Source organism: Rhinopithecus bieti, unplaced genomic scaffold (genome assembly GCF_001698545.2).
Source record: "Rhinopithecus bieti isolate Rb0 unplaced genomic scaffold, ASM169854v2 scaffold_34297, whole genome shotgun sequence".
Taxonomy (NCBI): domain Eukaryota; kingdom Metazoa; phylum Chordata; class Mammalia; order Primates; family Cercopithecidae; genus Rhinopithecus; species Rhinopithecus bieti.
The window spans coordinates 16156-37658 of record NW_016814629.1 but is presented as its reverse complement, the minus strand read 5'-3'; the positions used below and the strand labels follow the sequence as shown (position 1 = coordinate 37658).

The 21503-nt window shown below is 37.6% G+C and overlaps 1 protein-coding gene across 1 annotated transcript in view; it reads right to left on the bottom strand.

The window, feature by feature from the left end:
- Positions 1–21503, bottom strand: part of ACADM (acyl-CoA dehydrogenase medium chain) — a 43253-nt gene that overhangs the window by 9154 nt on the left and 12596 nt on the right. Inside the window, exons 6-10 of the mRNA XM_017851594.1 lie at positions 18784–18864; positions 12965–13095; positions 9778–9886; positions 6128–6268; positions 5165–5260 (exon numbers count right to left, since the gene is read on the bottom strand). Of these exons, the coding sequence (XP_017707083.1) occupies positions 5165–5260; positions 6128–6268; positions 9778–9886; positions 12965–13095; positions 18784–18864 (558 nt within the window). The remainder of the gene's footprint in view (positions 1–5164; positions 5261–6127; positions 6269–9777; positions 9887–12964; positions 13096–18783; positions 18865–21503) is intronic.

Sequence of the window (21503 nt, the reverse complement as noted above, 5' to 3'; positions counted from 1 at the left end):
TGATGTTAGGGTGTCAATTTTAGATCTTTCCTGCTTTCTCTTGTGGGCATTTAGTGCTATATATTTCCTTCTACACACTGCTTTAAATGTGTCCCAGAGATTCTGGTATGTTGTGTCTTTGTTCTCATTGGTTTCAAAGAACACCTTTATTTCTGCCTTCATTTCATTATGTACCCAGCAGTCATTCAGGAGCAGGTTGCTCAGTTTTCTTGTAGTTGAGCAGTTTTGAGTGAGTTTCTTAATCTTGAGTTCTAGTTTGATTGCGCTGTGGTCTGAGAGACACTTTGTTATAATTTCTGTTCTTTTATATTTGCTGAGGAGTGCTTTACTTCCAACTACGTGGTCAATTTTGGAATAAGTGTGATGTGCTGCTGAGAAGAATGTATATTCTGTTGATTTGGCATGGAGGGTTCTGTAGATGTCTATTAGGTCCTCTTGTTGCAGAGCTGAGTTCAATTCCTGGATATCCTTGTTAACTTTCTGTCTTGTTGATCTAATGTTGACAATGGGGTGTTAAAGTCTCCCATTATTATAGTGTGGGAGTCTAAGTCTCTTTGTAGGTCTCTAAGGACTTGCTTTATGAATCTGGGTGCTCCTGTATTGGGTGCATATATATTTAGGATAGTTAGCTCTTATTGAATTGATCCCCTTACCATTATGTAATGGCCTTGCCTCTTTTGATCTTTGTCGGTTTAAAGTCTGTTTTATCAGAGACTAGAATTGCAGCCTCTGCTTTCTTTGTTTGTTTATTTTCCATTTGATTGGTAGACATTCCTCCATCCCTTTATTTTCAGCCTATGTGTGTCTCTGCACATGAGATAGGTCTCCTGAATACAGCACAATGATGGGTCTTGACTCTTTATCCAATTTGCCAGTGTGTGTCTTTTAACTGGAATATTTATCTCATTTACATTTAAGGTTAATATTGTTATGTGTGAATTTGATCCCATCATTATGATGTTAGTTGGTTATTTTGCCCACTAGTTGATGCAGTTTGTTCCTAGCATCAATGGTCTTTAAAATTTGGCATGCTTTTGCAATGGCTGGTGCTGTTTGTTCCTTTCCATGTTTAGTTCTTCCTTCAGGAACTCTTGTAAGGCAGGCCTGGTGGTGACAAAATCTCTCAGCATTTGCTTGTCTGTAAAGAATTTTATTTATCTTTCACTTATGAAGCTTAGTTTGGCTGGCTATGAAATTCTGGGTTGAAAATTCTTTAAGAATGTTGACTACTGGCCCCCACTCTCTTCTAGCTTCTAGGGTTTCTGCTGAGAGATCCACTGTTAGTCTGATGGGCTTCCCTTTGTGGGGAACCCGACCTTTCTCTCTGGCTGCACTTAACATTTTTTCCTTCAACTTTGGTGAATCTGACAATTATGTGTCTTGGGGCTGCTCTTCTCGAGGAGTATCTTTGTGACATTCTCTGTATTTCCTGAATTTGAATGTTGGCCTGCCTTGCTAGGTTGGGGAAGTTCTCCTGGATAATATCTTGAAGAGTGTTTTCCAACTTGGTTCCATTCTCCCCATTACTTTCAGGTACACCAACCAGACGTAGATTTGGTCTTTTTACATAGTCTTATATTTCTTGGAGGCTTTGTTCATTTCTTTTTACTCTTTTCTCTAAACTTCTCTTCTTGCTTCATTTCATTCATTTGATCTTCAATCACTGATACCCTTTCTTTCACTTGATCAAATCGGCTACTGAAGCTTATGCATGCATCATGTACTTCTCGTGCCATGGTTTTCAGCTCCATCAGATCATTTAAGGTCTTCTCTACGTTGTTTATTCTAGTTAGCCATTCGTCTAATCTTTTTTCAAGGTTTTTAGCTTCTTTGTGATGGGTTCGAACATCCTCCTTTAGCTTGGAGAAGTCTGTTATTACTGATTGTCTGAAGCTGTCTTCTCTCAACTCGTCAAAGTCATTCTCTGTCCAGCTTTGTTCTGTTGCTGGTGAGGAGGTGCGTTCCTTTGCAGAAGAGGTGCTCTGATTTTTAGTTTTCAGCTTTTCTGCTCTGGTTTCTCCCCATCTTTGGGCTTTTATCTAAATTTGGTCTTTGATGATAGTGACATACAGATGGGGTTTTGGTGTGGATGTCCTTTTTGTTTGTTAGTTTTCCTTCTAACAGTCAGGACCCTCAGTTGCAGGTCTGTTGGAGTTTGCTGGAGGTCCACTCCAGACCCTGTTTGCCTGGGTATCACCAGTGGAGGCTGCAGAACTGCAAATACTGCAGAACGGCAAATGTTGCTGCCTGATCATTCATCTGGAAGCTTCGTCTCAGAGGGGCACCCGGCTGTATGAGGTGTCAGTTGGCAGAGGTCTCTCCCAGTTGGGCTACTCAGGGGTCAGGGACCCACTTGAGGAGGCCATTTGTCCGTTCTCAGATCTGAAACTCCATGCTGGGAGGACCACTGCTCTCTTCCAAGCTGTCAGACAGGGACATTGAAGTCTGCAGAAGTTTCTGCTGCCTTTTGTTCAGCTATGCCCTGCCCCCAGAGGGGAGTCGACAGAGACAGGCAGGCCTCCCAAAGCTGCGGTGGACTCAAACCAGTTCACGCTTCCTGGCCACTTTTTCACCTACTCAAGCCTCAGCAATGGCGGATTCCCCTCCCCCAGCCTTGCTGCCACCTTGCAGTTCGATCTCAGACTGGTGGGCTAGCAGTGAGCGAGGCTCTGTGGTGTGGGACCCTCCGAGCTAGGCGCGGTATATAATCTCCTGGTGTGTCATTTGCTAAGACTGTTGGTAAAGCACAGTATTAGGGTGGGGGTGTCCCGATTTTCCAGGTCCTGTCTGTTATGGTTTCCTTTAGCTAGGAAAGGGAATTCCCCAACCCCTTGTACTTCTCTTGCCCAGGAGGGTTAAAAAAAGAACAAGAAAAAAAAGGACTTTTGTTACTGTTGTTGTTTTGAGACAGGGTCTCACGCTGTTGCTCAGACTGGAATGTAGGGAGTTTCTTAATGTGTGGGATCAATGTACATGGCCTCTGTGATACAGGAGTCCCCAAGTAGAGAAATGAATGTAAAATAACAGCTCTTAGAATGGTGAAATCTCCGGAGTATCTAATAAAAGTGCCAAAAAAGTACAAAAGCCACTTTCTAATATGCTTCCATAATGCTCTGAGAAATACAGTACCTCCTGCAGATAAGTTGTTTACAAATAAAAAATAAAAGCAAAATAACTGACCATAAAAGAGTTAGGAGACACAATACACCTTGAAAGATTAGCACCTTAAGAATTGAAGTTAACAAAAAAAATCTGAAATTGATTATAAATGAAGAATTTTTACATGATTAATGACAAAAAAGGAAAAGGTGGTACAATGTTGAAAAGAAGGTATAATGGAAAAAACCAAATATAACATCTGGAAATGAAAAGTAGTCATTAATAAAAAAATCAATAGATAGATTAAATAGATTAGGCACGAGATAAGAGAACTAGAAAGCAGATCTGAAAAAATTACCTAGAATATAGTGCAGAAAGATAAATTACGAAACTAAGGTTAAGGGACACAGAGCAGTGCTAATACAAGTTTGTCCACAGTGCCGATTCACACTGTTACTGGTTGATGGTACAGAAGATGAGAATAAGCATTTAGAAACTTTTACAGCAATTTAATATTGTTGTGACACTCTTATATTTTACAAAAATAATGGTCCACATTAACTGGAAATTAAAACAAACTGGTCTTTCGCCACAGATAGTTAGAGAACCACTGACAAACGGAGATAGGAATAGGAGGCTCATGAGGGGCCGAGGTGGAAGGATTGCTTGAGCTCAAGTGTTTGGGACCAGCCTGGGCAACACAGTGAGACCCTATCTCTACAAAAATAAAAAGATTAGGCAGGCATGATGGTGTGCCCCTATAGTTCCAGTTATTTAGGAGGCTGAAGTGAGAGGATTGCTTGATCCTGAGAAGCTGCAATGAGCCATGACTGCACCATTGCACTCACATTTGGGCAACCAAGACACTATCTCAAAAAAAAAAAAAAAAAGAGAGAGAAAGAAATAGGAGGTTCACTATACAACTCATAGTAAGTTGCAGGAGAGAATACAGATAATGGGGGGCATCAATATTTGAAGGGATAAGAGTTAAGAATTACTCTGGAAATTCATGGAAGACACGACTCTTTATAGTACTAAAATTATCTGACACTCGAGAAGAGATGGAAAGTAACAGAATTAAGAGTATAACATAGGCCAGGTGCAGTGGTTCAGGCCTGTAATCCTAGCACTTTGGGAGGCCGAGGCAGGCAGATCACTTGAGGCCAGGAGTTCAACATCAGCCCGGCCAACATAAGGGAACCCTGTCTCTACTAAAAATACCAAAATTAGCTGTGTGTGGTGGTGTGTGTCTGTAGTCCCAGCGACTCGGGGGTTGAGGCAGGAGAATCACTTGAACACGGGAGGTGGGGGTTTCAGTGAGCCCAGATCACACCACTGTACTTCAGCCTGGACAACAGACTTTGTCCCCACCCACCACCCGCTAAAAAAAAAAAAAAAAAAAAAAAAAAAAGTATAAAATAGAATTCTAGATCTGTGACTTATAAATTGTATAGACTCGGACAAATCATTTGATACCTCTGAGCTTCAGTTTCTTGATCCTTAAAAGAGATAATACTACTCAAAAAAGTGTTACTGAGAGAATTAGAAAATATATTTAAAATGCATAGCACAAGGCCGGGCCTGGTGGCTCATTCCTGTAATCCCAGCACTTTGGGAGGCTGAAGCGGGTGGATCGAGACCAGCCTGGCCAACATACTGAAACCCCATCTCTACTAAAAATACAAGAATTAGCCAGGCATAGTGGTGCACACCTGTAGTTCCCGCTACTCGGGAGGCTGAGGCAAGAGAATTGCTTGAACTCGGGAGGCGGAGGTTGTGGTGAACCAATATTGTGCCACTGCACTCTAGCCTGAGCAACAGAGCGAGACTCCGTCTCAAAACAAACAAACAAAAAAAACGCATAGCACAGTGTCAGGTACAGAAGTAACCAATAGCGGCACAATTTAAAAAGAAAGTTATCTTTGAAACTCATCTTGATAAAACCACATTATCTTCCTGCTGTCAAAGTAGAAATTGATCAGTTTGTGGTTTAAAAATCATTTCTAAATATTAAATGATAATGAATGTCTTTACATTTGAAGAAAGCAAGCAGTATTAAAATTACCTCTATAAGTAACTTTCCAAAAGTTTTCCTTTCCAGGGCATACTTGGTAGCTTCATCCAAAGCTCTTTGTGCTAATCCAACAGCACCAGCAGATACCTAGCATTTTAACATATTATAAAGCAAAAGTTCATACTATCTTTAAAACACACAATATCTACCTAAGTGTCTAAGTTATGGAGTGTACAAAGAGAAGGTGATGTACAGCAACAAGAAACTGGTGGGGAGTGGGGAATAGGCATGTAAGTTTATATTATTTGTTAATTAAAGGTAGTAAGAGGCATTTGTTAGGCATAGTATCATACTCTAGAAGAAAGTCATTCCTTTTGTTTAACAAGAGAAACGTTACTAGGGGAAATATTCTTAATGAGTGAAAACAGAAAGTGAGTACATATTAACAGGATGATCATATTTAGGGTAGACTGCCTCTCTAAATCTAGCACCAACTACAGTAATTTTGCAGTTGCTAAAATAATTTCTATAATGGATAGTAAGAACAGTTGAAGAATTATTTAAAAAATTAAGAAAAGTAACAATATGGTCAGGCGCAGTGACTCCCACCTGTAATCCCAGCACTTTGGGAGGCCGAGGTCAAGGGATCGAGACCATCCTGGCCAATATGATGAAATCACATCTCTACTAAAAATACAAAAATTAGCTGGGCAGTGTGGCGGGCGCCTGTAGTCCCAGCTACTCATGAGGCTGAGGCAGGAGAATCTCTTGAACCCAGGACGCAAAGGTTGCAATGAGCTGAGATTGTACCACTGCACTCCAGCCTGGTTACAGAGTGTGACTCTGTCTCAAAAAAAAAAAAAAAGAAAAGTAACAGTATTTCTCCTATACCCTTAAAAAAATAAGCAGATATTAAAAAGAGAAACACACTAAACATAAAATTTTAAAGTAAAACTACTTATTTAATGTAATAAATAAAAGATCCTATGAGGATTGTCAACTCATATTACTTACTGCAGGTCTGGTTTTATCAAAAGCTCCCATTGCAATTTTGAAACCAGCTCCGTCACCAATTAAAACATTTTCTTTAGGCACTTTCACATCTTCAAAGACAATTCCTCTAGTATCTGAACATCGCTGGCCCATGTTTAATTCCTAATAAGAAAATTGGTATATTTTAAGGAATTTTTTTTTGAGCCAGTATCAATTTTTGCTTTAATCACTGTTTCATGACTTTCTGCAATTACTTAAAACAGGGATCAACAAACTATAGTCTGCAATGCCTGTTTTACAAAGAAAGCCTTATTGGAATACAGTCACACCTATTTGTTTACATATCATCTACAGTTACTTTCTTGCTACAATGGCAGAACTGAGTAGCTGTGACAGAGATACGGCTTGCAAAGCCTGAAATATTTATAATTTGGACCTTTACAAAAAAATTTGCCAACCATAATCTCGAACAACGTTTCACAAATTTTGAAACCACACTAGTCTAAAGGTCTACAAGTACATCTTATCAACAGACAAATCTCATTATATGTTTGAAAGCTATCTATTTTACCATGTCAGAAAAAGCATTTAGTAAATACAATCTGATTTGAGACCTTTAATCTTAATAGAGCTAGTAAAATAATCTACTGAATAAAATTGATTGTTTTCTTTGACTCTTTGTTAAAATTAGATTTATTGAGGTATAATTTACATGTAGAAAAGTCATCATTTTTATGTATACATTTCTAATAACTCTGACAAATGTATGTGTGTGTAACCACCACCATGCTCAAAATATAGAGTATTTTAGAACCCCAAAAAGTTACCTTGTTCTCCCTTTATAGTCAATTTCCTTATTCTACACCTATCCCCTGGCAAGCACTGTGTGATTTCTCTCCGTGTAGTTTTTCCTTTTCCAGAACGTCATTTAAGTGAAATAATAAAGTCTGCTTTCTGTGTCTGACTTTTCACTTAGTATAGTGCTTCTGAGATTCACCCATGTTGCTGCACAATCAATAATTCATTTATTTTACTGCTGAGTAGTATCCCACTCTATGGATGTACCATATATCCATTATCTTTTCACTAGTTGATGGATACCCCCCTCCTCATTTTTAGCAATCATTAATAAAATTGCAATAAACATTTGTATATAGGTCCTTATTTTCATTTCTCTTGGGTATTTATCTAAAAGCACTGGTTATGTGATAAGTGTATGTTTGACTTTATAAGAAACTACTAAACTAGCTACATTCCCTCAACTTTTGTTTTAAAATTTTCAAACCAATGGAGTTGTAATAGGCATATAAGTACTTACATACCCTTCACCTGTAATAGATTCACCAGTTGTTAACATTTTGATACATTTGCTTTATTTTTTCCCTTTCTCTTTGTATATAACTGTTAGTGTTATGCTGAATCATGAGAGGAAGTTGCAGACATAACTCTTAATAAGGAAAAAAATTTGATCTCATTTTTAATAAGCAGAATGAGAAACAGGAGCATTGGAAACAAAGAGCTATAAACTAATCCTTTAATTTGCTGGTTTTAATAGTCTGCTTCTGAGTTTGAAGAAATGATAACAATAGTTTGACCTAGGAAGAAACCAACATCCCTTTATTTTGTCATTAAAAGTTGATAAACTAGAATCTTGGACCACCATTCAGATATAATGAGAAAACACTTTACCAGATTCATCCCAAACCCCACAACATTTAAAACCAAAATGCTTCCTGGGCTCATCTCAAACCATGTAATTTCTAAAACATAAAACATTTGAAAACATTAGGTCTCACTCTGTCATCCAGGCTGCAGTGCAGCAACACGAGCATGGCTCACTGCAGCCTTGACTTCCTGGGCTTAGGTGATCCTCCCACTTCAGCCTTCCAAGTACCTGGGACTACAGGTGTGCATCACTACAACTGGGTAATTAAATTTTTTTTTTTTTTTTTGTAGAGGTAAAGTCTCAATATGTTGCCTAGGCTGGTCCTGAACTCCTGGGTTCAAGCAGTTCTCCCAAATCAGCCTCCCAAAGTGCTAGGATTACAATCATGAACCACCAAACCTGGCCTGAAAACATCAAATTTCACAAATTTGTAAATATCTATTTGTTTCAATAAAGATTTAAGGAGGCTTAAATATATACAACATAATTATCTATATCCCTCACTAGAAAGTAATTTACCTAAGGCCAGGGATTTTTGTCTATTTCAATCCATACTGTATCACTAATAGCTAGAATACTGTATATAGTATGCACTACATAAATATTTATTGAAGTAGAGATTTTTTTCTTAAGTAAGAACATTAGGCAAAAAGAAAAAAAAAACTAGAAATAGCAAGATAAAATCAGGAGTGAGTTTACTACTAAAAAAAGTATAAGCTGTTAGGTCCTTTATACTTTCTAAAGATGGGCCATACATTTGGCCAAGTTTGCTAGCAACTATTCCTAAGACAGAAACATGATCTGTTACATAAATAAAAAACAATTTATTGGGAAAAGCACAACAATTTTTAGTTCTTATATTTTGTTACATACAACAGTATCATCAGTTTTGTCAGGTGCAGTCTACCTTTAATATCTGATTGAAAATATAGCACAATATAGCATCATAAACTACACTGGGTAAGGTCCTAGGATACCTTCATATTGATTTCAATTCTGCCTCTCACTTTGTGACCTTGGTTTGGCGCAGTGGCTCGTCCTGTAATCCCAGCACTTTAGGGGGCCAAGGTGGGAGGATCACTTGAGCCCAGGAGTCTGAGACCAGGCTGGGCAACACAGCGCAACCCTGTCTCTACAAAAAATACAAAAATTAGTCAGGTGTGGTGGTGCATGCCAATAATCCTAGCCACTCAGGAGGCTGAGGTGAGATGATTGTCTGAGCCCGGGAGGCAGAGGTTGCAGTGAGCTGAGATCCTGCCACTGCACTCCAGCCTTGGCAACAGAGCGAGATGCTGTCTCAAAAAAAAAAAAAAAAGAAAAAATATTACTTTATTGACTTCATTTCTTTCCTTCTTTATAAAATTTATAATTTTAAACTCTGATTTATAAAATTTTAAACTCTTTTCTCTTTAGTCTACTTTAAACGCCAAATTTATCTCCACATATTCAGAATACAAACTTTTTCAAATATGTTAAATTACCTTTTCTTATTTAAGTAAGATTTTCTTGCCTTTCCACATTCAAGGCTATTTGCTATTTTCTACACTCTTTTCAGGCATAGACGTTTTTCTTAGTGTTATATGACCTAGTATAATCTCAATTATGTCACATTGTTTTTATCTGTAAAATGGGCATAATGCCACTTATCCTACCAAAAGGTTGCTGTGAGGATCCAATGGGGAAAAGTGTGGGAAAGTCCTTTGAAATATCCAAAATTCTTATTATTGGTCAGGTAATATAAATGGTAGCTTGATATTACTTCATTATTCCTCACAGCTGTTATTAGCCTTCTTCACAGGTTGGTACTACTCTTTCAAAATGACTTGAAATGACTGCTCACAAAATCTTCAGTAGTATATAGACTATTTGATCTAATATCATTAAAACACAGCTTTATTTTACTCCAACTTACCACAAACAAGTGTTTTCATTAAAGCAAAGTTAAGTATTTGCAATTTATAATTAAAATAATATTTGGGGCCCTAATCATTGATAAACACTTTACCTTTCTCCCAATCTGAATTCCTGGGGTATCTGCTTCCACAATGAATCCAGTAAAGGCTTTATTAGCAGGAGCTTTAGGATCTGGATCAGAACGTGCCAATAAAAAATACCTAAGAGATACACACACCCGATAATGGTGATAATATCAGCAAATAACACATGGTGACTGCTCTCTCAGTTAATCCTCTTAACAATCCCAATTATTATTACCTACATTTTACAAATGAGGAAATAAATAATCAGGTTTAAAAGAGCTGTGAAAGAGATAGTATTTGAGGTCTATGTCTAATAACACAGTAGGCCCTCCCCCATTCCATGGGGTTTCACTTTCTGTGGTTTCAGTTACCCTCAGTACAGTACATATAAGATATTTTGAAAGACAAAGAGGACATTTACATAACTTTTTTTTTTTTTTTTTTGGACAAGATCTCACTCTGTTGCCCAGGCTGGAGTACAGTGGCATGATCTTGGCTCACTGCAGCCTCGACTTCCCCAGCTCAGGTGATCCTTCCACCTCTTCTGAGTCACTGGTATTATGGACACGTGCCACCATGCCCAGCTAATTTTATTTTTTGTAGGGATGAAGTCCCATTACCTTGCCCAGGCTGGTCTCAAACTCCTAGACTCAAGGGATCCTCCCACATGGGCCTTCTAAAGTGCTGTGATTACAGGTGTGAGCCACCATGCCTGGCCTAACATTTACATAACTTATTACAATATATTGTTATAGTTCTATTTCATTAGTAGTTGTTGTTAATCTCTTGCTGGGCCCACTTTATCAATTAAACTTTATCATAAGTATATATGTGTAGAAATATAGTATATATAGGGTTTTGGTACTTCTGAGGCTTCGGGCATCCACTAGGGGTCCTGGAATGTATCCTGCAAGGATAAGGAGGGACTACAGTATGCTATTTAACTTCGTTTTAGTAGTATGAGTTGTAAGTAAAAATCCCTGGTATAATAATAATGTAATATAACAAGAGAGTCTGTGCATGTTGAAACTGGCACTTTTTCTTTCCCAAAACTAATTTTATTTTTTAAGGGGCATGCTATCTTGAAAAGGAGGACAAATAGAGCTGCCTGTGAAAAGGAATAATATAAAACAGAGACCCATATGTTCCAACTACTGTTTCTTTATGCAGCAAGTCAGTGTTTTTGTTATAGCTGAGTTATTATGAATATTTGCTGATTTTTTCCTACAGAAGAATTTCTCAGAAAGATTTTGAAGTGAAACATAAGAAAAAAAATGCAAATATCCAAGCATCTAATTCATGTTGCATAAACCCTGGTACATGAAAAATTCTTTTAAAAAGGTATATTCTTCCCTTAACAACACAAACTTATTTTCTTTGCTTAAAACCAATACATTACCACTCATTCTATAGTTTTATTTAATATTAATAGTAACAAAATCATAAAAATTGTTATCTGGTTTCATATGTTACCTAATTTGCCTTACTATATGAACAGTGAACAGTTGTAATCAGTTATTTCATTCAATTTTGTAAAGATGGGGTCTCGTTATGTTGCCCAAGCTGGTCTTGAACTCCTAGGCTCAAGCAATCTTCCTGCCTCAGCCTCCAAAAGTGCTGGGATTGCAGATGTGAGTCACTGCACCTGACTAATCTGTTTTAAAATTACAAAACTTCAAACTGCATCGTTCAATTTCTCTCAACTTGTTAAATTTTAATAGTTTCTTCATTCTTTATTAGTTGCTGGTATTACCAGGAATTGCTTAAAGGTAAAGATATAGCACTCCATAATACTGAACATATTTAGGATGCTCATAAGGAATTGATTGATATGTTTTTTTTTTTTTGAGACGGATGTTTAAACTAAATAACTTTTTAGTAGGTTCATTCTGAAAAAATGATGTTTTATTTGCTAGGAAACTGTACTATATGGCACGCAAATATATTGAATCAGAAATTTTACAAAAAGAGACAGGCCATTTAGTACATTATTCCAATCAATAAAAAGTTATTCTAGAAACTCTCTATATACTTGTAGTGATGGGTAAATACAGTATTTCCCATGACAACTTAACAGCACTGCTGCTGGAAAACTTGTCCTTAGATTAAGCTAAATTCTACATTTGTCTTTTCTTTTTTTTTATTATACTTTATGTTCTAGGGTACATGTGCACAACGTGCAGGTTTGTGACATATGTATACATGTGCCATGTTTGTGTGCTGCACCCATTAACTCGTCACTTACATTAGGTATATCTCCCTAAGGCTATCCCTCCCCCCTCGCAATTCTACATTTTTCTAACTTTCACCCATCAATTCTAAGCTGGCATCCTGAAGTAAACACATAAGCCTGATCATCTTTCTGTGTAGTAATATTTGAAAAACTTCAAGATTCTTCCAAAATAACCAAGGCTCTGCTTTTCAGAACATGTTTTGTAGGCTCCTCCCAATGCAACACACTTACCTGCTTCTAGATTTAGTCAATTTTTTCAATACATGTTTAATGTGTTGCCCAGAACTGTCACCATTTTTTTCTCTCCTATTTGATGCTGTACTTCTATTACTTTGGCTTAAAATAACATTAGTTTTTTAAAGCCTCATACTATTGATTCCTACTGAGCTTAAGAGTTACTTACTGAATTTTCCTCATCTTTTATCAACAAATAATCAAGTGTTCTTCTTTAATATTTTATATTTATACAAATTATGTTTGATCCTTTGCTGACCTCCATATTATTTTTTGACCATATATTAGAAATTTCCAGATTTTTTTAAAGTCAAATTCTGCCTTCTCTAATGGATAACCTGTTTTAAGACTGCTTCTGTTTATTTCTGACAATTGGAGACAGGCACTATACCAAAGTTTTTCCTTTTTCCTTAGAGTCTTAGGATTCCAAGGGGCGGCTGGTATAGGAGATGAGGAGTGGAGATAATAAGCCAAGTAGATACAGTGCTAGCCTTCCTAATCAAACAGAGCATGCATTTGTATTTTATTTTACACATTAAACTTCTGAGAGTTAATTTGAAAAAATAGTGCAGGGGCTTAAAAATAGTTTTTGAAAATCACCAAACTGTTTATAATCTCCTATAGACCTTCCAGTTCCACAAACATACCTTAACTGTAGTGGTTTAAAAATATACAGAAAGAAGAAAGAGAGATTTGAAGATGAAACAATTAAGAAAAAATATACAAAGATGTTTTGAACAACATACCAATTAGCTTTTCCTCCATTGGTTATCCACATCTTCTGACCATTAATAATATACTCATCTCCTTTCTTTTCTGCTTTGGTCTTTATACCAGCTACATCAGAGCCTGCTCCAGGTTCTGTTACACAATAAGCCTTGAATATATAAAAATAAGAGAAATGAAATTAAATGTTAGTGATTAAATTTTGAATGTTTGGAAACAGGATTGTTTCATTTTTTAAGCTGTATTTTAAATATTTTTAAATATCTAAACTTAAAATGTTCTTAGAAAATCAAATAAACCACTCATATGTCAAAACTTTCCGTTTTGTTTGTAAGAGGCAGGGTCTCGCTCTGTTGCCCAGGCTGGAACACAGAGGCTCAATGCAGTCTCAGCTTCCTGGATTCAGGAAATTCTCCCGCCTCAGCCTCCTGTGTATAATAGCTGGGACTGCAGGCACACACCACCATGCCTGGCTACTTTTAAATTTTTTGTAGAGATGTAGTCTCACTATATTGCCTGGGCTGGTCTCAACTTCCTGGGCTCAAGCAATCCTCCGTGTCAGCCTCCCAAAATGATGGGACTACAGGCACAAGTCACAGTGCCTGGCCTAAAAACATTTAATATATAATTAAAATTAAGCATAGGTATATCAACAAATCATATATTTAACAAAAAAGTGAAAATGTTAGATAGCTTCAAACAAGTTAATTAAATTCAATTTCACATGTATTCATTCATGCAAACATTTACTGAATATCTACTATGTACCATGATATAAACTAGCATATGGGGAACGACATTCAGTCCTAGAGATTTTCACAATGTAACAGTGGAGATAAATAACTATACTGCAACTCTATGTGTGAAAGTCACAGACAAGGGGCTTGAGAAACTAGCTTCCCAGGGGAGAGGATGTTTAAATTAAGTCTCAAAAAGGAAAATGGCTTCTTTGGGAGGAGGGATAAAGAGGAGGAATATGCATTCCAGGTACAAGTAATGGGATATGCTATGATACTAAGATAAGAAACAGAGTTACCCAGTGTTTGTAATGCTGAAAGTAACAGAGCTCCACAGTATGTAAATTCTGTGCATGTAAGGGAATGGTAAGACATGAGTCTGGAAAGAAAGGAATGAAATGGTTGACGAGAATCTTTTATATCACATTAGAAATTTAAAATTTTATCTGAGGGGAGCCTCTTAAGGCTCTTAAACAGAGGAGTGACAAGACATAAGCAGTAATGGATAAAAGTGGGTGGTAGAAGGCAAGTGCAAGTTAATTCAAGAGTGGCAGGTACTGTGGATACTAAAGAAACAAGTTCCTTGCCCTTAAGGTACTTACAGTCCAAAGAAGAAAGAAATTGGGCCAAGCATAGTGGCCCCTGCCTGTAATCCTAGCATTCTGTGAGGCTGAGATGGGAGGATCACTTGAGACCAGGAGTTGAAGACCAGCCTGATCAACATAGCAAGAACCCATGTCGATTTACTTTTTAAAAATATACAACAAAAAAGAAACTATAAACATTTTCTTTTAATTCAAAATAGTAAGTGTATATAGGGGCATTGTAAATGATTACTTAAGGCCAGGCATGGTGGGTCAGGCTTCAGGCTTGTAATTCCAGCACTTTGGGAGGCTGAGGCAGGTCGATCACTTGAGGTCAGGAGATCAAGACCAGCCTGGCCAACATGGTAAAACCCTGTCTCTACTAAAAATACAAAACCTTAGCTAGGCATGGTGGTGGGTGCCTGGCTAATCCCAGCTTCTTGGGAGGCTGAGGAAAAAGAATTACTTGAACCTGGGAGGTGAGCCGAGATAGTACCACTGCACTCCAGCCTACGTGACAGAGCGAGACTCCATTTCAGAATAAATAAATAAATAAATAAATAAATAAATAAAAATAATAACTACACTCGGCTGGGCGCGGTGGCTCACACTTGTAATCCCAGCACTTTGGGAGGCCAAGGTGGGCAGATCACAAGGTCAGGAGATACAGACCATCCTGGCTAACACAGTGAAATCTCATCGCTACTAAAATTACAAAAAATTAGCCAGGCAAGGTGACACGCACCTGTAGTCCCAGCTACTTGGGAGGCTGAGGCAGGAGAATCGCTTGAACCCAGGAGGCAGAGGTTGCAGTGAGCCAAGATTGTACCACTGCACTCCAACCTGGGGAATAGAGCAAGACTCCATCTCAAAAAGTAAATAAATAAAAATAACTTACTCAAACATCTGAAAAGCAATATAGCCAAGAGAAAACTACAGTGAAATCACTCTAACATTTATTGAACACCTATTATAGTATGAACTGGTAAAATTTTTAAAAAAATGACAGGTTCTGTGCTTCAGCATCATATAATCTAAAATATTTGTTTAATGATAACAGATGCTCGCAAATGATGCTGCTTCAGAAGGTGTTGATTCCCAGGCACCTGAGGTATAAAAACATGTCGGCTAGATGGCTTTTGACAGGGATTCTGTAGAAGGGATTCAGGTGTCACTCAAGTTAACTGAACTAGATTACTCCACTACCTGGAGATTTGATGATGTATTCAGCATCATAACAAAATAAGGAGTTGTCCATAAAAGATGCCCCTTTTAAGTACCAAAATTTTGTTTTAAACAACTTTAAGGTATTTTTTTTCCCTGAAATATGATATTAGACATCTTTCTGTTTCATAATACAGTGAAGTTTTTAAAGCTTGTGAAGTAAATGGGCCTGTTTTTTTCTATACAAAATGGCTTGTCACTACTGGTTCTTCGGAGTTGTTGTTGTCTTCTTTTTTTTTCTTTTTTTTTTACATTATATTATATATTTTTATATTTTTGCTTTATATATTATATAATCTATATATGATATAGTATATTACATTAGTAATATACATATATAGCTACATTATTATAAACTATATATACTAACATACAGTATATTATACATATGAATTTATACAATGCTATAAATTATATATTGGTGTATATGCTATAATATAATACAATATAATTTATATTATTTGTTAATTTATATATTATATATAACTATATATATAAAAATACTCATAATTGCTACAATTATATATAATATATCCGTTTATTATATATTGCTATATATAGTATTTATATGTTATATTATATTTGTGTATATATAATACAATGTAGAATATTGTATTTATAACACTATATACTATGATATTATATATGCAACTATACAGCATTGATATATAATATATAATACTATATATAATATAGTCTTACTATATAACATATTATATATTATACAAAATACTATATTTTATATACATAATATATAGTATGTATATATGTATATATGTATATATATGTATATATGTATAATATACTGTATGTAGTATATATACTATATAATGTACTATATACGTATACTTTATATACATAATATATAGTATGTTGTATAATATATACTATGTATTATGTATATATAATATAGTATATTGTATAATATATACTATATATTATATATATATTGGTGGCAGAGTCTCTCAGTGTTGTCCAGGCTGGTCTTGAACTCCTGGCCTCAAGCAGTCTTCCTGCCTTGGCTTCCCAAAGTGTTAGGATTACAGACATGAGCCACCATGCCTGGCCTGTTCTTGGCTTCTTATTTGATCATTTTTTAAAAAAAATTTTTTCTGTATTATTTTTTACCATAACATTATTTTCTAAAGTAAAAACCCAAGGAGTTTAAACATTCAACAGTATAGAACAGTGAAATAATTTATAGCATATCCATCAGATAGCAAATTATGCAGTACTGTTACAGCATGTAAAAAGAAGGAAGGAATAAGAAAATGTTCATGTTGTTAAATAAAGAAGTACATAAAACTACATGTATATAATAGGGCACTAACTGTTACAAACACAGTTGCATATCTGAAAATCTGGTAGGCACTACAATAAGGAAGTAATACTAATTAACTCCATATCTGAGGGATAACAGATATTTTTGTTCTACTTTAAACATTTCTAAATTTCTGTTCTCAGTATTTTATAATCAGAAAAGTTATAAAATTTTAATTTTTTAAAAGTTTGCCTTTGGCATCCACGAGTTTTGGAATTCAACCAACTGTGGATCAAAACCCACAGATACGAAGGGCTAACTGTACATTTTGTATAAGGGACTTGGCAACCAAAAATATTGATGTGGAGTACAACAGGTCCTAAACCATTCCCTCATGGATATGGAGAGCTGACTATACTCTACAGGAGTACAATCTGGATGTTTCACACAGTTCTTACAGACAATAGTGAGAATGTTTAGCTAAACTCTCAATTGTTAAAAAAATTGCAAATTTTCTAGCAAATATGTACAAATGCCTTTATTAAACAGTTTGCTTGAAATTTAGGTATCTGAAATAAAAATCATTTATTTTCAAGTATTATTTTCTGTTAAAATGAATTCTCATTATTTGCTCAAAACTAATAAATCTACTGTATTTCAGTATAACAACCACACCTTAGATTGAAATATGTTTGAGTAAACAAGAAGTAAAAATCCTCAGGTAAACAACAGTTTAAGAATAGAGCCTGTGTGTGTGTGCATGTGTGTGTGTGTAACCTTTTAAAAAAATCTAATTTAAAATTTGTTGAGTTGCTTTCAGAGGTTTAAATAAACTCTGCAACTATTCTTCCCAAGTCGTTCAGTCATTCAACAAATAAGTTGCTCTTTCTTCAGTTGCAGGTTCACATTAATTTTATTTATTTATTTAGAGACAGAGTCTCACTGTGTTGCCCAGGCTGGTCTTGAACTCCTGGGCTCAAGCAGTTCTCCTGCCTTAGCCTCTCAAAAGTGCTGAGATTACAGGTGTGAGCCACTATGCCCAGCCCACATTAATTGCTTTCTTTTTTTGAGACAGAGTCTCACTCTGTTGCCCAGGCTGGAGTGCAGTGTCGCCATCTTTACTTAGCAACCTCTGCCTCCTGGGTTCAAGAGATTCTCATGCCTCAGCCTCCTGAGTAGCTGACAAGCACCACCTCATCCAGCTAAATTTTGTATTTTTAGTAGAGATGGGGTTTCTCTATTTTGGCTACACTAGTCTCAAACTCCTGACCTCAGGTGATCCACCTGCCTCCTACTCTCAAAGTGCTGGGATTACAGGCGTGAGCCCCCACGACCAACCAACATTAATTTTTTACTAATTCAAAATACTACTAGTTCAAACACACATTGCCCTACATTCAATCTGAACTTCCTGACACAGTGACTCAGTTCTTGAAGTGCAGAATGCTCCATTAAATAGATCTCTCTCTCCTGAAGTAAGGGGATTATTATGACACTTTTTGACATCCCAAAGACATCACAAGTAGATCTCTCTTCTCCTGGAAATAAGCAAGGAAATTATGATGACACTTTTTTCTTGTTGTTTGTTTGAGACAGTCTCACTCACTCTGTCGCCCAGGCAGCAGTGCAGTGGTGTGATCTCTGCTCACTGCAACCTCCATCTTCCAGGTTCAAGCGATTCTCATGCCTCAGCCTCCTGAGTAGTTGGGATTATAGGCAAGCACCGCCACGCCTGGTTAATTTTTGTATTTTCAGTAGAGACGGGGTTTCACCATGTTAGCCAGGCTGTGAACTCCTAGCCTCAAGTAATCTGTCCCCCCTCGGCCTCCCAAAGTGCTGGGATTACAGGTATGAGCCTTAGCCCTCGACCAGTTACGACACTTTCTTGGCATCCTCAAAACATCATTGCAATAATATGTCACTAATATTTGTTGCAATGGTATATCTCCCAGTATATACATATAGACTGAAAAGGAGAAATAGCACCTTTGTTCCCTTAAGTGTGAAATAAAGCGGCAGCTACACATACTCACACACATCAACGGCTCCTCAGTGAATCTCCTCAAATACTTCTTCTTTTGTTGCTCATTTCCAGCAATAATAAGAGGCATTTGCTACCAAAAAAAATTGACATTAAAAAATCAAGTCATTTTTATTGGATATGTAAATTCAGAGACGTTATAATTCAAAACGAAAAAAGAACTACTTTTCACCTAAGAGGTAAGTCCAAAGCACTGGCCTATACCTTGCCTCTAAGTTAGAATGAGGAAATAAATATGCTAATCTAAGTATTTTCATAAAATTAGGTTATATCTAGGACCTGTGGCATTATATCTGTGAAAATCTAGTACACTAAAATGCACACAAAAAAATTTAGAATATATGACACGGTATATATGATCAGGCCTAAGAACTACTTGTTAGGCCGGATGCAATGGCTCACACCTGTAATCGCAGCACTCTGGGAGGCCAAGGCGGGTGGATTGTGAGATCAAGAGATGGAGACCATTCTGGCCAACATGGTGACACCCCGTCTCTACTAAAATTACAAAAAAAAAAAAAAAAAAAAAATTGCCGGGCATGGTGGTGGGTGCCTGTAGTCCCAGCTACTCAAGAGGCTGAGACAGGAGAATGGCGTGAACCCGGGAGGTGGAGCTTCCAGTGAGCCGAGATCATGCCACTGCATTCCAGCCTGGGCAACACAGCGAGACTCTGTCTCAAACAAAACAAAACAAAACAAAGCAAAACAAAACAAAACAAAACAAGGGGAAGTTCCAAGATGGCCAAATAGGAACAGCTCCAGTCTACAGCTCCCAGCGTGAGTAATGCAGAAGATGGGTGATTTCTGCATTTCCAACTGAGGTACTGGGTTCATCTCACTGGGGCTTGTCGGACAGTGGGTGCAGCCCATGGACTGTGAGCCAAAGCAGGGTGAGGTATCGCCTCAACCAGAAAGTGCAAAGGGTCAGGGAATTCCCTTTCCTAGCCGTGACAGACTGAACCTGGAAAATTGGGTCACTCTCACCCTAATACTGTGCTTTCTCAAAGGTCTTAGCTAACAGTATGCCAGGAGATTATATCCTGAACCTGGCTTGGAGGGTCCCATGACCACGGAGCCTTGCTAACCGCTAGCACAGCAGTCTGAGATGGAACTGCAATGCAGCAGCGAGGCTAGGGGAGGGGCGCCTGCCATTGCTGAGGCTTGAGTAGGTAAACAAAGAGGCCGGGAAAGGGAAGCTGGATCTCAGTGGAACCCACCGCAGTTCAAGAAGGCCTGCCTGCCTCTGTAGACTCCACCTCTGGGGCAGGGCATAGCTGAACAAAAGGCAGCAGAAATTTCTGCAGACTTAAATGTCCTTGTCTGACAGCTTTCAACAGAGTAGTGGTCCTACCAGCAAGGATTTTGAGATCTGAGAACTGACTGACTGCCTCCTCAAGTGGGTCCCTGACCCCCAAGTAGCCCAACTGGGAGGCACCTCCCATTAGGGGCCGACTGACACCTCATACGGCCGGGTGCCCCTCTGAGATGAAGCTTCCAGAGGAATGATCAGGCAGCAACATTTGCCGTTCTACAATATTTGTGGTTCTGCAGCCTCCGCTGGTGATACCAAGGCAAACAGGGTCTGGAGTGGACTTCCAGCAAATTCCAACAGACCTGCAGCCGAGGGTCCAGACCAATAGAAGGAAAGCTAACAAACAGAGAGGACATCCACATGAAAACCCCATCTGTATGTCACCATCATCAAAGACCAAAGTTAGATAAAAGCCCAAAGATGGGGAGAAACCAGAGCAGAAAAGTTGAAAACTCTAAAACTCAGAGCGCCTCTTCTCCTCCAAAGGAATGCAGCTCCTCACCAAAAATGGAACAAAGCTGGACGGAGAGTTACTTTGACGAGTTGAGAGAAGAAGGCTTCAGAAGATTGGTAATAACAAACTACTCTGAGCTACAGAAGGATGTTTGAACCCATCACAAAGAAGCTAAAAACCTTGAAAAATGATTAGATGAATGGCTAACTAGAATAAACAGCATAGAGAAGACTTTAAATGACCCAATGGAGCTGAAAACCGTGGCATGAGAAGTACGTGATGCATGCACAAGCTTCAGTACCTGATTTGATCAAGTGGAAGAAAAGGTATCAGTGATTGAAGATCAAATGAATAAAATGAAGTGAGAAGAGAAGTTTAGAGAAAAAGAGTAAAAAGAAACGAACAAAGCCTCCAAGAAATATGGGACTATGTGAAAAGATTAAATCTACGTCTGATTGGTGTACCTGAAAGTGATGGGGAGAATAGAATGGAACCAAGTTGGAAAACAGTCTTCAGGATATATTATCCAGAAGAACTTCTCCAACCAAGCAAAAGAGGTCAACATTCAAATTCAGGAAATACAGAGAACACCACAAATATATTCCTCAAGAAGAGCAACTCTAAGACACATAATTGTCAGATTCACCAAGGTTGAAATGAAGGAAAAAATGTTAAGTGCAGCCAGAGAGAAAGGTCGGGTTACCCACAAAGGGAAGCCCATCAGACTAACAGCGGATCTCTCAGCAGAAACCCTACAATCCAGAAGAGATTGGGGGCCAATATTCAACATTCTTAAAGAAAAGAATTTTCAACCCACAATTTCATATCCAGCCAAACTAAGCTTCATAAGTGAAGGAGAAATAAAATCCTTTACAGACAAGCAAATGCTGAGAGATTCTGTCATCACCAGGCCTGCCTTACAAGAGCTCCTTAAGGAAGCACTAAA